This window comes from Trichechus manatus, unplaced genomic scaffold (assembly GCF_000243295.1).
Source record: "Trichechus manatus latirostris isolate Lorelei unplaced genomic scaffold, TriManLat1.0 scaffold00016, whole genome shotgun sequence".
NCBI classification, from domain to species: domain Eukaryota; kingdom Metazoa; phylum Chordata; class Mammalia; order Sirenia; family Trichechidae; genus Trichechus; species Trichechus manatus.
The window spans coordinates 11,884,651-11,903,827 of NW_004443952.1; the positions used below are offsets into that span (position 1 = coordinate 11,884,651).

Sequence of the window (19,177 nt, forward strand, 5' to 3'; positions counted from 1 at the left end):
CCATTCTGCACATGTGGGGTCGCCAAGAATCAGAATCAACTCCATGGCAACTAACAAAAACAACTCTGTTATGGCCTCATTGCCATAACAAAAGGAAGAGCAGGGAGGGCTTCCCTAAGGAAGCAGTGCTTGTGCTGAGGGATGAATAGATCGGGTGAAGAGCAGAAAGAGCTTTCCAGACAAAAGGAATAGCATATGCAAAGACTCAGCTCATCATAGAAAGCTTCACCCTCATTATCTTCTGCCCAACCCTGCCAGATTTAGGCCTTCTTTCTTCAAGCCAAGGAGCTGGTCTAGAGCCTGCGCCACCTTCCACCTGTACTATAGGACCACAGCCTACCAGTGCTCAGTTGCGCACCTTTTCAATGTTTTAGTCTACAGTACAACATTATAAGCACCCCAGAAGCCTCCTGTGCCCCCGCCCAGTCACTACACCCAAAGGTAACGACTTTCCTGCCTTCTTTCAGCGTTGATTAGCTTTGCCTGTGTTCTGAACTTGACATAAAGGGATTCATGCAATACCAAAAAAAAAAAAAACAAACAAACAAAAACCAAACCAACTGCGGTCGAGTCATTTCAGACTCAGTGACCCTATAGGACGAGAGTAGAACTGCACCGTAGAGTTTCCAAGGAGCGCCTGGCAGATTCGAACTGCTGACCTTTTGGTTAGCAGCCATAACTCTTAACCACTACACCACTAGGGTTTCCACGCACTAGATAATCTTTATTGTGTCTGGCTTCGTTTGCTCAACATTACGTTTGCGTAGAATTCATTCATGTTTTACATGTAACTGTAGTTCATCTATTTTTTTTGCTGTATAACTACACCTTATACCACAATTTATTTGTTCTGTTGATGGGTATTTGAGTATTTCCCAGTTTGGGGCTATTTTGAATATTCTTATACATGTCTTTTAGTGAATAAGTGTACAGTTTTTTGCTGGGAATATGCCTGGGAGCAGAATTGTTATGTCACAGATATATACACATGCATATGTTCAGCTTTAGTAGTTACTGCCAAACTGTTTTTCAAAGTAGCTATACTAATTTACGTTCTTACCAGCAGTGCATGAAAGTTCCAGTTGCTTCACACCCTTATCAACGTTTGGTTTAGTCAGTCTTTCCACTGTAGCCATTCTGGTGGCTATGTGGTACTGTTGCTTTGTGGTTTTGATTTACATTTCCTTGGCAGCTAATGTGGTTGAGTATCTTTGAGTCGTTTTTCATGTTTTCTGCAGGTTGTTTGTTTTTTCACTTATATATTTGTAGGGATTTTTATAAATTCTTTGCGGACATATGTATTGCAAATGTCTTCTCCTCTCTGTGGGTTACCTTTTTACTCTTCTAATTGTTTCTTTTAATGAATAGAAGTTCTTAGTTTTAATGTAGTTCAATTTATCAGTACATCTTTTCATGTTCTAAATCATATTTATATCACATTTAGTTCTGGAAAACCTTAAGGGCAGTATAAACAAATATATAAAATACAAAACATGAGTAGAAGTTAGTAGAAAGCCTGGAAAATATAAATTAGAAGAGATTTAGACCATAATTATATAATATAATTCTCTTACAATTGAGTAATACATTTTGCTTAGAGCTTCTTAGAAGTCAAAGCTCAAATGGAAACATGGTTTGTCATCTGTGAGTTACCTCCGACAGCATTGTGAGGATCAAATAACATACATATGCAGGGACTTGGTAGGCTGTGAAGTGCATTCACATGTAACTGGAAATTTGGACATCAAAGGGCTAACGGGTATATCTTATGTTACAGGTTATTCAACGATAGTTATGACCTCCCGGTTACGTGCGTTGGGTGGAAGAATTAATAATATACGCACCTCAGAATTACCCAAAGATAAAACTCGATCCGAAGTCGTCTGCAGCATCCGCTTTTTAGATGGCTTGGTACAGACGTTTAAAGTTAACGTAAGTTTCCCAGATTTTATTTTAACTGACTTAATGCTCCTAAGAAATTGTTTTTATCTCTTAGATGCTTTACAAAATGCAGGAAAAAAATATTTCAAAATGAAAGCTTGATCATTTCAATTACCTCTTAGAGCCTGTATGTTGAGATTGGATTGGAAATGCTCTTAAAACTCGGCGCACTTTCTTGCGTCTGCTTGAAGTGTCTTTCTGCCCTCTTTTTTGTGACTAAAGTGGATAGTCCTTAGACGTTATCTCTTCTGTGACGTCCTCGTCACCTTCCAGAAGCAGAGCTTCTTCTCTGTTAGTGGTGCTCTGCATATGCTTTATTAGAGCCCATGTCACATTGTATTAAAAAGTTATAATTATTAGGTGATATGCCACTCATTAAAGTATGAGCTCCTTGAGGACAAGAATGGTCTCCTTTCCCCTGTGCCTGGCCCAAGCCCGAGCACACAGCTCACGTACAATGTACAAATGGGTTGGTCCTATCTGGAGGGTTGTGAGACAGTCAGTTTCACAAATGACAGAGCTCAGAGAGATGGTAGTTTATCCCACCTCAAGCCCATGACAGAGCTGAGGCTAGAAACCAGGCCTCCAATCTCTCAGACCAGCGGTAAGATGCTTGAACAATAGCAGTGATCGGCCAGGGTGGTGGTGTAGGGGTAGCTAAAAGAAGCCAGGTCTGGAAAAATTTTGAAGGTGGAGCCAATAAGATTTGCTGATAGATAGGATTTGGGGTGTGAAAGAAAGAGAGGCCTCAAGGTGACGGCAAGGTTTGTGACCTGAGCAACTGGCTAGATGGAGTTGCCATTTATAGGAATGGGAAAGACTGCAGGAGGGATAGGTTTGGGGGACGAAATCACCAGTTCTGTTTTCGACATGTTGAGTTTGAGATGCTTATTATTTATCTTGGCGTCCCGGGCTGGTGCAAACAGTTAAGGAGCTCAGCTACTAACTGAAGGGTTGGCTGTTTGAGTGCACCCAGAGGCATCTTGGAAGAAAGGCCTGGCAATCTACTTCTAAAAATCAGCCATTGGAAACCTTATGGAACACAGTTTTACTCTGACACACGTGGGGTTGCCATAAGTTGGAATCAACTTGACAGAAATTAGTTTTGATATTTATTCATCTAAGTGGAAATGCAGAAATGATAGATAAACAAGTCAGGAGTTTCAGGAATGAGTGGAGGCTGCAGGTACAAATTTGGATGGTACCAGGTTAGAGATGCTATTTCAAGCCATGAAACTGGATGAGATCACCTGAGAAATACGTATAGACAGAAGATGTGGGGTTCAATATTTAAAGATTGGAGAAATGAGGAGCAAGTTCTAAAGGAGAGTGAGTGAGAAGGACGAGCCAGTGTGGAAGGAGGAAACCAAGAAAGAATACCTGGGAAACCAAGGCAAGAATGTGTTTTAAGGAGGAGGAGTGATCAGCCCTGTAAAAAGGGGCTAAGAGAAGTACCTACCCTGAGTGATAACTCGTATTAAGCCCTCAGAACAGAGCCCTGCGCACAGTGAGCCCCAGTCATTCTCAGTTATGAACATTGTTGTTGTTGTCATGTTGCTGCCAGCCACAAACTTCTGGGCAGCCTGGGCCACAGCTGACTCAAATCGGACTTGGAGAATTTGAGTGCCTTGTGACAGCTTAGAATCTCCATCTCTCTGTATTTGTCTCCTTGTGGGGCTTGTTTACACTGTCTGGACAACAGTTATTTGGTGCCCCAGCCCAAGAACCAAGCCAGTCACTAGTGACCACCTGGTATCAGCAAAGATGACCTCTTGTGCAGTGGGGGTAGGGCTGTGAGGCCAGCTCTTATTATAAAGGTGTCTTTTATTATATTTCAATTTCTTTTTTAAAAATAATTAGTTTTATTTTGTTGTTATCGAAAATGTGGCACATGGTTAAAAGCTTGGCTGCTAACCAAAATGTCTGAGTTCAAATCCACCAGCAGCTCCTTGGAAACCCTACGGGGCAGATCTACTCTGTACTCTAGGGTCGCTGTAAGTCGGAATCGACTCAACGGCAGGGGGTTTGGTTTCTGTTGAAAATGTACACAGCAAAACATACACCAATTCAACCATTTCTACAAGTACATCTATCAGTGACATTGATTACGTTCTTCAAGTTGTGCAGCCATTCTCATCCTCTTTTTCCAAGTTATTCCTCCACCATTGTCATGAACTCACTGCCCCCTAAGTTTCTTATCTAACCTTGTGAGTTGCTGTTGTCATTTTGATCTCATATAGATCTTTACAAGAGCACAGTGTTCAAGGCAGACTTTTTTCTTTTTTATTATGCTTTACCTGAAAATTTATAGAGCAAGTTAGTTTCCCATTCGATAGTTAGTACACAAAGTGTTCCATAACATTGGTTGCATTCCCCACGATGTGTCATCCCTCTCTCCACATCCGTCCTGGGTTCCCGTTCCTTTTGTCTGGTTTTTCTACCCCTTCTTGCCTTCTCTTCTTTGCTTTTGAGCCAATGTTGTCCTTTTAATCTCATATAATTGATTGTTTAAGGAACATTTTCCTTTTGGATGTTATTGTTTATTTTTTGGGCTTGTCTATTGTTTGGCTGAAAGGTAATCTCTGGGAATGGCTTCTGTTCCAGGTTAGAAGGAAGGCAGACTTTCTTTCCTAATTAAACTGAACTGTTGTTTAAAGAAGACTTCAGGGGATATTTTTGGTTTAAGATTTAAGGTTTAAAGATTATCTCAGGGCAATAGTTTTGGGGATTCATCCAGCCTCTATGACTGCAGAAAGTCTGGATTCCATGAGAAATTGTATTCCATTTCCTTTTGAGAACTGGATGAGTTCAGCAGACACTACCCAAATGAATGAATTATGTATGCACTTCAGAGGAGAGAGATGTAGTATAGTGGCAAAATATGGACTTTGGCCTCAAGCAGATCTGCGTCAGGCAGTCAGGCCATCCATTAGCTGACCGAGCAAGGCAGGTAGACTCTCAGTGCCTCTGTTTACACATCTCCAAAAGGGATGGTGATAATTACTTTGCAACGTTGCCTCAAAGATTAGAGGTCATGTGTAAAAAGTGCACTTAGTATTATGTCTGACTCCTTGTAGATGCTCAATAATTATAGTTTTTATTAATATGTATAAAATATAAAATTACATATAAATAACAGTTCGGCAGTGGTTATTGGTGATGGTTGACAACATGATTAATGTAATGGTGTCACTAAATTGTACATGTGAAAAACATTGAATTGGCAAGTGTGTTATATATATATTTTTACAAGCTAAAAAAACAAAAACCGAAAAACCCTGGACAGTCCCACACAGCCATATGTTGAACGAATAAACTTAGAGAACAGTTGAAAAGAAAATCATGTATAAATAATTTCAACAAGGGGAGCAGACAGCTCTTTGAAGCATGAAGAGTATCTCATAATTGGGGAGCCAGTGTCAGAACCTGTGGCGCAGGTCATTCCACACCCATCGTGGTTCTCTTGTGATAGAAGGTGTTTCAAGCAGAGGAAGCAGCGGGTACAGGGGCCCTCAGGTGAGAAAGAGGGCGTGTTCAGGAAGTGGGTTGGTTTCATGTTCCCATACTTCAAATAGTAGTGAGGCTGCCCCAAAGAAGTGGCCGTGCAGTAGGGGAGCTGACAATTATCTCCTTGTCCTCATTCCCATCACTGTGACCTATTTGCAGCTCACAGACTCTCAGAAAAAGTTACCTTTGCCTGTTCTATACATAATCTATTTCTGACTCATATTGTCCTTAAGTTAAATGGTTGGTGGGTTCAAAGGATTCCTGAGAAGTCTGCTTGTAAAAGTAGAGTTTGCAGTTTCCCAAATGAGCTGTGCTGTTTCCCACCCTGTGCCTTGGTGTGTGCTGGCCCATCTGCTTGCAATGCCCTTTCTTAGCTTGTGCACCTGGAGGGCCAGGGGCAGCACTCCACCCTCTCATCCTTCCAGACCCAGGTCAAGGGGTCCTTCTGCTTTCCCTAGGTGGAGTTGGCCATTTGTGCTGTCCTCTTGTGTGGTCACTGTACCCTGTGTGCCTCACAGTATTCACCATACTGTGTTGCAGTCTCTGCTTCCATGCCTAGCCTCTCGGGGAGGACGGGAAAGGGGGACGTATTACAGCTTGGTCCCCATACCCACTCCGTGCCTGCTTCGTCAACACTGAATGTTGAAGGCCTGAGTTCTGGTCTGGAAGTGACATATGGTTGAAGTGGCTTCTCACTTCAGATGTGAGTGAAGCAGATAATCCCACAGGGTGATTCATGCCAAATCACTCTGTGGGTATTTTGGACGGCGTTTGGGTATTTTTAGCCATCTTCATCTCTGCTGTTAAGTAGAGAGTTTTCTTCCCTGTGCACACTTCCGTGGCTCCTTCAGGCAAAAGAGGCAACCAAACCTGACCTGGGATTAGCGTTTTGCTGTGGATGATCCACGGGCAGGTCACAGAGAGTTTACTGTAGTTAGGATGGCTGACTTTTCCAGGTTAGACGTCAGCCCTGGGGAATCTCAGCTAAGGGGAAGGAAGAAATCTTAGAAAATTAAATAAAACTCTAATTGTCTTCAGTCACATTTAGGTAATTTTTCTTAGCCCTATTCCCATATGTGTTGTGTGACTTCTTGAAATTTATTAAACATTTTCTTACTGTGAAAAATGTGTATGCATAAAATCTGAGTATTTTAACTCCTTTTTGCCTGCAAGAAAGACTTTTTCACCACCAGTTCTTAATTAATTCTAAATAATTTGCTTACTTGGTGATTTTTTTTCCCCTAGAAACAAGATACTGGTCAAGTTCTTTTGGATATGGCATACAACCACCTGGGTGTAACAGAAAAGGAATATTTCGGTTTGCAACATGGCAACGACTCGGTGGACTCTGCTGTAAGTGCCATCCTGTTAAGATGTACAGGATTCCTGCATGGCTTGGTTTTATATCTTCTGTTTTCTTATTCAACAGAGATGGCTTGAATCAAGCAAACCCATCAGGAAACAATTAAAAGGTTGGTGTGATCTCTTCGTTTCCCTTGACCATTAGTTGTTAATGTATCGTGGTCTGTTTCTCTCCTCTGATCATCAGCTTGTCTGGAACATCTGGTACCTGGACTCCAGGTGGTCCAGGAGATGTGAGTGAGCTGACTGCTGCCGGTCTGACTTCTGAGTTAGCAGAGATGGCTCCAGATCAGCCCTAAGGGCTCCTTATCAGCTGTGGGCAAGAAAAGGAAAGGGGAGACTAGGCAGCTAAGCATAAGGGAACCCAAATTTATTTTTACAACGTAGAAAAGGGAAGGATGATGGCCTTTTCCAGTCCATATAGGAGTCAGAGTGGGAAAGAGACAGACAGACACACACATGCATTGCCCTCCCTAGCACTTTCCAACAACACAGTTACATTCACTAGGACCCAAACCATAGGTATATAGTGTCACAAATACACAGTCCATTCTCTTTATCGTTATCCAAGGTATTTGTTCTATAAAGTTGTTACAAACACTGAGTTAGCAAGATTCCTGCAAGCCTCTGGTCACAACATTTTCATCAGCTGATCAGTATATAATCTTGTTTTATGTGTATTTCTGTTTAAAGATAGCTTGTTTCACATGTATTGTTGATTCATTAACGTTGAACTCACAGCCAGCAGCACTATAACTTACGCCTAAACGAAGCTCGTCTAACACATTAGTATTTTCTCTGTAATGCAAGGTGCAGCCTTCTTACACTTAGGAACACTCTACAGCACTTTGCCATTTTAAACAGCCAAATCACCAACAAAAAGCACAAAAACGCAAAAAGCATGACATTACATAGACAACAAAAAGGACACTTGTGTACAAGTATAAGAACTGAAACGAGAAGGCAGAGTATCACTTGACCTCAGTTGGGAACATGCATTTCAAGCAACTCACATTTTTGCCACTTTGACCCTGTCCACAGATGACCTCAGAAGTGCCATGAGTATTGATTTTGGGGTTACAAATAAATGTTTGCAAATAGATGACTTCTCAAATACAGAAGCCATGAGTAATGAGGACTGACTGTAAAAGATTAATCTTAAAATACAGCTCATCAACCACTAGTGGATTCCCAGTGCTGCAGGTGAACGCCCAGTTAGGTGAATGTTCAAGCCATACTTTACCCCACTGTCCACCCAGACCCAATTTCAGCCTGGTTTTCCAACATGGGCTTCATTGTTTCCCTTTATTCACCTTAACACCCCAGACAAGTCTGGCTCATCTGCAGAGCCTCACACACTCCTCTGTGCCTCTGCTCAGTCCATTCCCTCTGTTTGGAATGCTTTTCCCTCTCCTTTCCTTATATCCAGAGGAGCCTTGGTGGTGCAGTGGTTAAGCACTCAGCTGCTAGCCAGAAGGTCAGTGGTTCAAACCTACCAGCCACTCCGCAGGAGAAAGATGTGTCAGTCTGCTCCCATAAAGATTACAGCCTTGGAAACCCAATGGGGCAGTTCTACTCTGTTCTGTAGGGTCGGTATGAGTCAGAATAGACTTGATGGCAATGGGTTTGGTTTTTTTTTTTTTGGTTTTCCCTCTATCCAAATCTTACCGTTCTTCAAGGCTGCTTATATCCCATCTCCTTTCCTGCTAGAAGCCATGATCTTCTACACCCGCTTACATTGGTCACTATCTGCTTCATGGCTCTGAACACTCTCCCTCATCTCTTATGATTGTCTTTATCTCCCTCAAGTTCCTTGTGGTTAGGGCCCTTGCCACATTCTTCTCTGATTCCTCGCAGTGCCTGACATACAGGAGGTGGCCAGTGAATGATTGAGGGGTGAGTGGCAGGTGGATTTGTACACACAAGTTTACATTCACATAATGCCACATCCCATCACTTGCCCCAGCCACCAGATGGGAAGGAGTAGAGACAGATAGCCATTATTTTGATCCTGGGAATGACCTCTCTTTCTCTACCACTGCTGCCCTCACCTGCAGCAGGGTCCCCAGAATTCTTACCTCCCATGAGTAGGTGTGTCATTAAGCACTCAGAAATAGCCACAGGGAGCCACAGAGCCATTGTGGAGATAAATACCTGCCCCTATGTGATTCACAGAGGAATGAATGCACACAAGGTATGACAGGCATTTTCTCACTCACTCACTCATTCGACAAACATGTGCTCAGACTTTTTTGGCAAGGTTCAGGGCTGACTGAGATTTGGGGATCCAGGAGCTCACAGCCAAATGTGTGGCCACAGACCAGGAGAGGGACAGCTCTCTGATAAAACTCCACACGTGATAGGATGCTCTGGGCGCACAGACTAGGATAAGAAAGGCTTCGTGGAAGAAGTCGTGCCTGAGGCAAAAAGATGACAAGTTATAGAAGGGGGCACGGTGGAAGATGAAAGGGCATCCCAAGGCAGGGGGCGGGGTAACTCAGCTGTCCATTGATGTGCAGGTGGTCATCCTGCTCACAGAGTTACAGTGCCCCCACCAGTACCCACACACATGTACAGAGATCCACTAATAGGTCCACACGCACCACAAAAGATTCTTGGAGCACAGTCAGAGATAAAGATGAGAGACATGAAAAGAGATGAGAGGGTGGAGCCCAGGATGAACTAAGGTAGAGAGGAAATAAGTAGCAGGGATAGGGGCCATGAAGGGAGCAGGGTGGTAAAGGACTGAGTGAGTTTCAGCGAGCAAGAAAGTGCTAAACACACAGACTGCCAATGTTTGCCAACTATTGGCAAGGGGTGAAACTGATGTGAAGACAAGCCCAGGATCTTAGCAACACAATCTGATTCTCTCCTGTTACCCTATCTAGGAAAAGAAATGGACTGATTTTATATATGCAAGTGAATTGGCTCTTGGTGTTGATGCATAAAGCCATGTTTGAGTATGTTGATTGTGTAATATTCCCTAGTATATTCATTGTTTTTGGGATTTGCTTTACATTAAAAGCATGAAATATTTCCTAGTATAAAAATGATCTTGAAATGTGTCATAACAGAATCAGATGCCTTGGTGTCCTGAAATTCTGGTTTTGTCGTTAGCCACGTGGCCTAAGGCAAGTCACTTATGTCTCTAAGCGTGTTTGCTCGTGTGTAAAGCAATGCTATCAGTAGTAGCCTGGCCTACTTATAGAGTCATGGTAGCGTTTAAATTCAAGAATGTACATGAAAATGTTTGAAAAGTGTAAATCACTATATAAATATAAGCTGTTCTTTCTTAGTTAATTTTGTATGATACATGATTTAATGATTTTTTTCAATACTTAATACAGATAATAGTTTGACCATAACCCTGTGTTAAACATGTAATAGTTGATGTTGCATAAATATTTTACTTTTTGTAGACTTGGAGATGTCTGAAACAATCGATTCACTTATGCACGCCTTATTTGAAATTAGTCCTTTTATGCTGGAAAAAAAATGTGGTCTGGTGAAAAATGCATTACTTATGGGAGAGAAGCAACTTACATACTTTTATTTTTTTAAGGGAAAATTTAATTTGTTTTTGAAAAATGTTGTAGGAGGTTTCCCCTGTACCCTGCATTTTCGAGTAAGATTTTTTATACCTGATCCCAACACACTGCAGCAAGAACAAACCAGGTAATAACATTTTTTCTAAGTTTCCTATTTAGTATATAAAACGAGTAACCACTAAAAAATGTACTCTTTGTTTTGTAACTATGGCCAAATACATTTGTGTATAACTGCCCCAACAATTATGATCCAAGTAAAAATTGTAGTTACACCATAATGAAATTTTAATCGGCTACTTGAGTTTTCAGTCTGGGGCCTACTTCTCACCTCCTGATTTGGTACAATTCCCAGCACACCCACATCTATCTCCTCCCACCTCCGCTGCCTCCTTCCACCTGCCTGACCCTCCTACCCGTTGGGTGCACACTGTGCTCAAGAATACAGTCATTTTCTTCTAATACAAGCAGGGTTTGGAAGATGAATTTGTGTAACAGTCATCCACAGGTCAAATGGCACAATATATCTAAAGGGCTAGAATTGAGACTGTTTAGGATAACAAGAAGTCTCTACTAAGAATGTTCTATGAGATCCCTACTTCGGAGCAGCTAGAAAAGAAAAGCAAGCTGGGGCCCAGCTTCTCTCCCTGGTAAATCAGCGGTAGCAGGAACCAGGTGAGCCAGATAAGGAGCAGAGGGCTGTTTACCCCCAAGGGCCTGGAGTCTGTCCTGACCCTGTTTTGTACTGGCATGTGGGTTTTCTGGGTGGGGGACAGGGTGTTTGGAATGCAGGGGGAGGACGCTGGGAAGTTGTTGCTTTTAAATGCAAACTATGCAAAAAACTGTGTTTTCTCTCCCCCTTGGCAGCGTTAAACCTTTTTATTATTGATCCATTTATTTTTCTTATCATCGATAGAAACTACGTATCTCACAGAAAAAAGCAACAATGCTCAGGATTATTGAATCCTGTTACCTATATATGCTTACCGTGGCCATAAACCCATTACCAATTAACTCAGATATACAGAGTGCTGACTTGTTTTTTCTTTCTTTCTTTCTTTTTTTAATGGTAATCACATGACCACATTTTAATGTTTAAAAGCCAAACATTAGACTGTTACTCTGTTTTGGCCTCTGTGTACCTCTTTCCTCTAAAATAGCAGATACTGGAGATTTGGCTATGTTTACCATCAAGTTAAGTTTTAAGCCAGCAGAAAAAATGTCTTGCATGACTCAGTGGGTGACTGCATAGAAGTACAAATTGTGCTTTTGGTTTTTCCCACAACAACTTTTTTTTTTTTTTTATGTTGATGAACTGAGGGCTAGTATAGGAGTGCTCAACACAGTAGGTCAGTTCATAGGCTGATGGACACAAAGTTGGTGATGTAATCCATAAGAAGATGTGTTCAACGTGACCCTGCCAAGGTTTCCCCAGGTCATTACTAAATATCAAGTTCTACTCAAGCGATGCGTAAACAATGGCATGGTGGATTATATATATCAGTGTGTGTGTGGTTGTGTGTGTGTATATACCAAACCCAAACCTGTTGCCATTGAGTCAATTCCAACTCATAGTGACCCTATGGGACAGAGTAGAACTGCCCCATAGGGCTTCCAGGCTGTAAATCTTTAAGGAAGCAGACTGCCACATCTTTCTGCTGTGGAGCGGCAGGTGCATTCCAACCATCAACCTTGCTGTTAGCAGCCAACACTTAACCACTGCGCCACCAGAGCTCGTGTGTGTGTGTGTGTGTGTGTGTGTGTGTGTGTGTGTGTGTGTGTGTGTGTAAATATATACATACAGTCATCTGTCGCTTAACGTCCGTGATACATTCTGTGAAATAGGACATCATGTGATTTGGACATTGTGTGAACACCATATTATTTTCTTATGGCAACTTTGAGGTAGCGAAAGTGCCCTTTACCAAGGGATAGGGAGGGCCTGGAATTGTGCTCACTGCTGTCCAGGCCCTGATCGGTGGCTACATGCCTGGGGGGTAGCAAAGACATGCGTTGAGTTGGCGAAGCCTGGGGAGTGGGCCTTAAGGCGAGGCCCTGGGGCACCCAGGAAGGCGGTAGGCCCTTTAGAGGCCCAGACAGCCCTGCAGGCCCAGTTCCCTGAGAATGAAGTCTAGGGGCACAGGGTAAGCCCAGGATAGGTTCCCCAAGCACAAGGTGGTTCGAGGCGCAAAGGTGGCAGCTCCTTCCTAGCTACATCCAGTTATGTCTGCTATGTCCCGTTCTCCAATTGAGATTTCTAAACTTATGGCACCACGGATATATACGCGTCAGATGTTGCCTAAATGGATGTTTGCAGCACATGATTGTATATATACACACACACACCACACACACACATACGTGTATATATTTAAAAGAAAAACCAAACCCGTTGCCGTCCAGTCGATTCCGACTCAGTAGCGACCCTACAGGACAGAGTAGCATTTAACCACTGTACCACCAAGGTTTCTTGTGTATATGTATTTGTGTATACATATACACACGTACATGCATACACATAGATATACATATGTGTTTATGTATAGTCGGCCCTCCATATCGCGGGTTCTGCATCCGTGGATTCAACCAATCATGGATTGAAAATATTTGGGGCGGGGGGAGAAAGTTCCTAAAAGCAAAACTTGAGTTTGCCACATGCTGAGCACTACTCGAATCCACACAAATGAAGTGATGTGTAGATATAACCCTGCTGTAACCTCCCACCATTTCACAGATCCTCAGTCTCTCTCCAGCACTTTGTTTGAACATTGTTCAAATCGTGTCTTGTCATTATTCCCTAAACAATATAGTATAACAAGTATTTACATAGCATTTACATTATATTAGGTATTATAAGTAATCTAGAGATGATTTAGAGTATACAGGAGGATAGGTGCATAGGTTGTATGCAAATATTATGCCATATTTATATAAGGGACTTCAGCATCCTCAAATTTTGGTATCTGCAGGGGGCCCTGGAACCAATCCTCTGCACATACTGAGGGATGACTGTATACACACACACACACACACGCACACATACACATATGTATACCCATGCATATGTATGCATATGTGTGTATATGTAGTTTTAACCGGTGGGGTTTTTTTTTTTTAATTACAACCCAACGCTAAAAAATTTATTTTGCTTCATAACTTAGTACACAGATATATATAAATTACTGAAACAAAAGTTTTCCGAAACAGTAAGTACAAAACACTCTGAAGTTTCTATTTTTTTTTTTTTGAATGCCTATTATGGTCTATGAAATTGATTTTACTACCATCTAATGGGTTCCTACCCCAAATGTGAATTGCATTGCCTAAGTCAGCAATTGTTACACATCACCCTGCCTCCTCCATGTTTGCTAGAGGCACAGGTTTGGGCACGCAGTGGGCCACAAAAGACATGTTAGAGCTCTGCAGTGAAAGAACTTGAGTAGAGAGATTGCTGGGGCCAGCCTAACTCAGGAGTCCCTCTCCAGGACCCCTCTTGGTCATTGGCCATCCACTTCCTTATCTCATGGGAAAGAAGCTGACTCCTTTCTGGAGCTGACACAAATCTTCTTCCCGCTGAGCTTCCTTGTCATTTGAGGGACAACTGAAGAAATGTAGGTGTTCAGGGTGGAGAGAAGACTCAGGAAGAAACAAATGCTGCCTTCAGATGTCCAAAGGGCAGTCATGGGGAGAGAGGAGGCCAACGTGCTCAGTCAGAATTAAGACCAGTGGGTGGAGGATTCAGAGAGGCAGATTTTCCCTTAAAAGGAGGAGGAATTCTTTAGCAGAGTTCTTACCTAAATCCTAGATAAAATTCAATTTGTCCATGTTCCTCCTAAAATGTACTGATTCAGAAATGATACCCCCAAACACCAATATATTTTTTAAAATATTGTGTTTTTGGTGAAAGTTTACACAGGAAATTAGATTCTCATTTAACAATTTCTATGCATATTGTTCAGTGACATTGGTTACATTCTTCACAATATATTGGCATTTTCATTATTTCCATTTTGGTTGATCTGTTTCCATTAATCTAGCTTCCCTGTCCCCCCTTGCCTTCTCATCTTTGGTCTAGGGTAAATGTTTACCATTTGGTTTCATCTAGATGATTATTTTGAGGAGCACAGTACTCATGGGTGATATTATTTATTTTATGGGCCAGTCTGCCATTTTACTGAAAGGTGACCTTTGGGAGTAGTTTGAGTCCCAAGTTTAAAGACTATCTCAGGGCAGTAGTCTCGGAGGTTTATCTAGTCTCTGCCAGTCCAGTAAGTCTGGTCTTTTTTTAGGAATTTGAGTTTTGTTCTTCGTTTTTCTCCCATTCTATCCGGGACTGTCTATTGATATTGAGTCCCTGGTCGGAACGGTCAGTAGTGGTAGCTGGGCACCATCTAGTTCTTCTGGTCTCGAGGTAGGTGATGTTGTTGTTCATGTAGACTGTTGGTTCTGTAGACTAGTTTCTTCTTTGAGTCTCTGTAAACCTCAGTGTTAATATGAGTGGTACCTTCAGTGTGGAGTATAGCTGTTACCCCTTGGAATTTGGGTACCAGACTTCTCTTAATGCAGCAGGAGTCATGGCAGTTCTCATCTCAGTGGCTTCTGTAGAGCTGGTGGACCACCAGGACTGCCAGATTTTTTTTTTTTTTTTAATGCTACGTCAAGCCTCCACCGTTAATTCATACGTCTCTCTTTAACTTAAATGAAGGGTTTTACCTTTATTCCTGGCACATAGTATCTTATTAAGCTCCAGCTTTCTAGTCTGCCCAAAAATGAATTCCCTTTTTGATGAGCTTTAGCTCACAAGAGTCAGACAAAGCGTATAAAGTGGTATTTGCTGTTGATGTTTTTGCTTCTTTTTTTTCTTTTTAAGGATCTAGGCAGGGAGACATTTATTGCTTTTTTCTGAAATTGAGTTCATGAATGGAATATACTCTAGGAGTGATCTTTGCATTTATGAAGTAAGGCATGCCAAGTATGTCTTCTAAATAACTTTCCTTTATTCTAATTGTTAAATAAATGTCTTCTTACTTCATTGTGAGCCTCCACAACTGCTGTTTCCGATAAATTTAGACCATTCTAAACAGTTAGAATTTCATTTACCTGGCAACTCTCAAATTAAAGTTAGACTTCTTAGAGAATCCTAGGAAGTCTCCTAAGTTTGGGTCACAGTCCACTATTCTGATTTATCTGAGTATGACCTTGTGAGGTTGACTCAGAAACTTTGCTGAATATATGGCAAGGTAGGTAGCATTTGGTGAATGGTGATCTCCAGGTTCATGTTCTGATGTATATCTCTAGGAAGATATACTGATTATCCAGGCTTATCAGTGAAGCCCAGGATTACCATTGGATTATCTACAACTCCCTCCCTTTTCTTCTTTTCTCTTAGTCACACTGTAGGAGGAGAGAATGCTTAATTCTGGTTGAATGTCAAGTTGGATAAACATAAAAATGAACTAGAAAGGACTAATTATGTTCTCCTAGGTGGAAAAGATAGATTCCATTACGAATAGGTGTGAATCAGCAAATATATGTTACACAGTCTCCCAGTGCTGGGTGTTAACACATTGTGGGTAGCTGATGATAATTATAACCAAAGTCATAATATCAGAGTTATGAAATTGATCCTAAGCTTTATAGTCATTAAATGTATATAAGAAATTTGTAGCATAGTCAGATTTTTTTTCATAGCATGAGTGTCTAGGTTAAAATAAGATATAGCTGGCCCCACATAACCTATCCAAGCTTTAGTTTCCTCATCTGTAAAACGGGCATGGTGGCATCTACCTCGCAGGGGTTTTATGAGGCTGACATAAGGTGATATGTTAAAAAGTACCATGCACACTGCCCAGAAGAGTACAAATAGGAAGTAGAAATACCATTCGAAGCATTCCTATTACCAAAAGCCAGCACCTTGACCTTGAAATGTGTAAATTTGAAGGAATAATAAGACTGACTGGTCTAAATTGCCAAAATTACCTCTTTCCTGCTCCTGAGCACTTCTGCTATATGTGTATTTTGTTTCAGGAGGTTTCCCTTTTGTCATCTTGGCCAGACACTGGAATGTGTATCCCATTTGAATCTGGGTTTAAAAAAGAGTGGGAGCTAATGACCAAGTGTCACATGTGAGCAGCATCCCTAAATATAAATCTCTCCTCGGGACTGGTGGCCAGCATCGCACTGGAGGAGCAGACTTACAGGCTGAGGGGCCTGCGCCTACTTGCTGCCCACAAGACAAGTCCCAGTGTTGAAGTTGCATCTGCTGGCACCTCACAGAGGTGTTAGGATTCAGCTTGGAGGTCCTGGCAGCATTTTAGTTTACTGATGTTTATACTTTTTATTGAGCACCCACAGTTCCTGGGACACAGGAAAAAACCCAGCTGGGTGTTTGCACCCCAGCCAAGGAGATGTCTTTGCAGACTCTCCTCCTCTTAGCAGCTTCCCACAGAGGGACCGTGGGTGTGCAAACGCTGGCACGTTGTTCCCAACAGTGCCTCATCAGGGTGTGGGGGCTGCCCGTGCAGAAGGCACATGGGCCCTGGTGCTTGTGGCTCCCTGAGTTGATTAGGATGGCCCAGGCCAAGGGCGGGCAGCTCCCTGGCAGCAGCAGCCCATCGGTGGCGTGTTGCTTCCACATTCTCCCAGAGTTCAGCTGTCCCATGAGAGCATGTGCTGGGCTGAGGCTGGCTGGAAATTGCCCCCACCCCCATTCGAGACTTAAGGCAGCAGCTCGAGTTATTGTTACAGAAGGGGCGGCTCTGCATTGTGCCAAAGAGAGCCTGATGCGTTAGACAAACATGCATTTCTGTTTTGGTTTTAGTATTCAGTTTTTCAAATGTGCAGATCTTGTCCTTACCAAATTGTATTTATTTCAGTTTGAATATGAATTAATGAAAACTTTTTTTTTGTAGGCATTTGTATTTCTTGCAACTGAAGATGGATATTTGTGAAGGAAGGTAATGAGAATTTTGAATTTTTCTTTCTGTGGGTTGCCAGACTAGCAAAATTTCCAGTTTTAATCAAATGAGCATGCATTCCTGGTAACAATATTAAATCTGCAAAGAATGGATGTTGAAGGCAGCATCCTGTACAACATTAGGCTTTGGACGTCTGTTTTTAACTCTGACTTGGTTTAGAGAGGCTAAGGATTGATAAAGTTCATTTCAGGGTATTTCCGTTTTATTACAAAAGGTGCTGTTATCTTTTTGGTAAAGATCTGAGAAATTTGAAAGGGAGGGTGGGACCCAGAATATAAAATGGGCTTCATTCAGGAACGCAGATCAGGCCTAATTTAGGTCAACTTCTGAGCCCCTTAGTACCTGGATAATTCATTTTCTCCCTGGGAAGCTTTTTGCTCAAAGACATGAGCATCTGCCTATGATTCAGCACTTCTTGTGTATCAGGACCATCTCAGTGGCTGAAAAGTATCTGAGAATAGCCCAGTAAGGGATAGGAAATTCCAAACCAGTGGTCCTTGAGCTACCTCCTCCAAACTCTTTGTTTTTTCAAAGGGAAGAAACTTCAGCAGGTAAACTGGTGGAAGCAGCCACAACGTATTCCCATTGTCTTGACCCCTCTTTGCTCCTGTCAGTTTAGTTCTAGTAAGGAGGCTAATTGGAGGCCTCCTGTCTGCTGTGCCATGAGGGAGTTTGCAGTCCAGTTGGGGAAATGAGACAGAAGCCCATGAAGTAATTAGGAAACAATTGAAAACAATATGGGCAGCAGAGACCACAGTTGTCACAAGATTTGAGAAGAAGGCGATGGTAGTGTGGGCTGGAACATTTGGAAAAGTCTTTGTAGAGTTGTGATGAGTCAGAATTGGGGTTAATAGAGAGGAGGGGAGGAGTTAGGATTCCCTGCTCAGTGAGAAGACATCTCCCCCGAGCCCCCTACTGTCCTAGTTGGAAACCCCATGTTGAGGGTTAGTGGTCATTTAGACTTGCAGGGGAATAGAGGGCTCCTCGTTACACTTACAGCTTGTGTCCTGTAGGCAGAGAGCTGTTGAAGGTTTTTAAGCAGGAGCGATGTGGCCAGAGCAGCGTCTACAAAGACAGTGTCAATGTCCAGAAGGGAAGACTGGAGATGGGGTGGCCCTTGAGGAGCTGTTGTGTACACCCAGCCCAGAGCTTGGGCGCGTGGCAGTGAGGTTGGGGGTGGGGGAACAGTTAGGAACAGGAGACATCTCGAAGAAAAGATCATCAGAACCTGTTGACTGTTCAGCAGTCAAAGAAATACAGAATTTTTGTAATTTAGCTCATCCTCTCTAAGTAGGAATGTGTCCCTTCTCTAGCGTTAACGGACCAGCCTTTGGGCCTCTGCTTGACCACTCCCAGTGATGGGGAGCTCACCCTCCAGAGGCAGCAGTATTACATTTTTAGGTAACTCTAGGTTGAAATGACCTTCCCTCTCTTGGGTCCAGGCTGCCCTCTGCAGCAAGAGAAACATAATTTTTTCCACAAATATTTTGCAATCATCTGTTATGAGATGGGTACTTTGCTGGTCAAATAAAGCATGGCCCCTGTCCTCTAAGAGCTTTTACTCTAGCTCTCCAGGTATTAGAAATTGGTCATTTTCATTTTTCTTTTCTCCGAATGAAATATCCCCTGTTCTTTCTGTGTGAATCAATAGAAATCTGTTGACGGCTGTGTCCAGGGTTAGATCCCTGGCATTCCTTGTTAGGTCTGCAGCTGACCCTCACCACTTCTGAGGAGAGGTTCACCCACTACCAGTTGCTTCTCAGGCATGTGTCTGGGTGGCGTCTGGCCATTTGTGGCTGTGGATCTCTTGACAGGGTTGAGCATAGTTAGCATCTTTCCTGGGTG

General features: G+C 42.4%; 1 protein-coding gene across 2 annotated transcripts in view; it reads left to right on the top strand.

The window, feature by feature from the left end:
• The first annotated feature begins 1,696 nt into the window (after window positions 1–1,696).
• PTPN3 (protein tyrosine phosphatase non-receptor type 3) overlaps window positions 1,697–19,177 on the top strand; it is a 101,139-nt gene continuing 83,658 nt past the window's right edge. For both annotated transcript variants that reach the window (XM_004372183.2, XM_004372184.2), the window contains exons 1-5: window positions 1,697–1,932; window positions 6,694–6,801; window positions 6,878–6,920; window positions 10,407–10,485; window positions 17,267–17,311. In XM_004372183.2, the coding sequence (XP_004372240.1) occupies window positions 1,795–1,932; window positions 6,694–6,801; window positions 6,878–6,920; window positions 10,407–10,485; window positions 17,267–17,311 (413 nt within the window). In that variant the 5' untranslated portion in view covers window positions 1,697–1,794. The remainder of the gene's footprint in view (window positions 1,933–6,693; window positions 6,802–6,877; window positions 6,921–10,406; window positions 10,486–17,266; window positions 17,312–19,177) is intronic.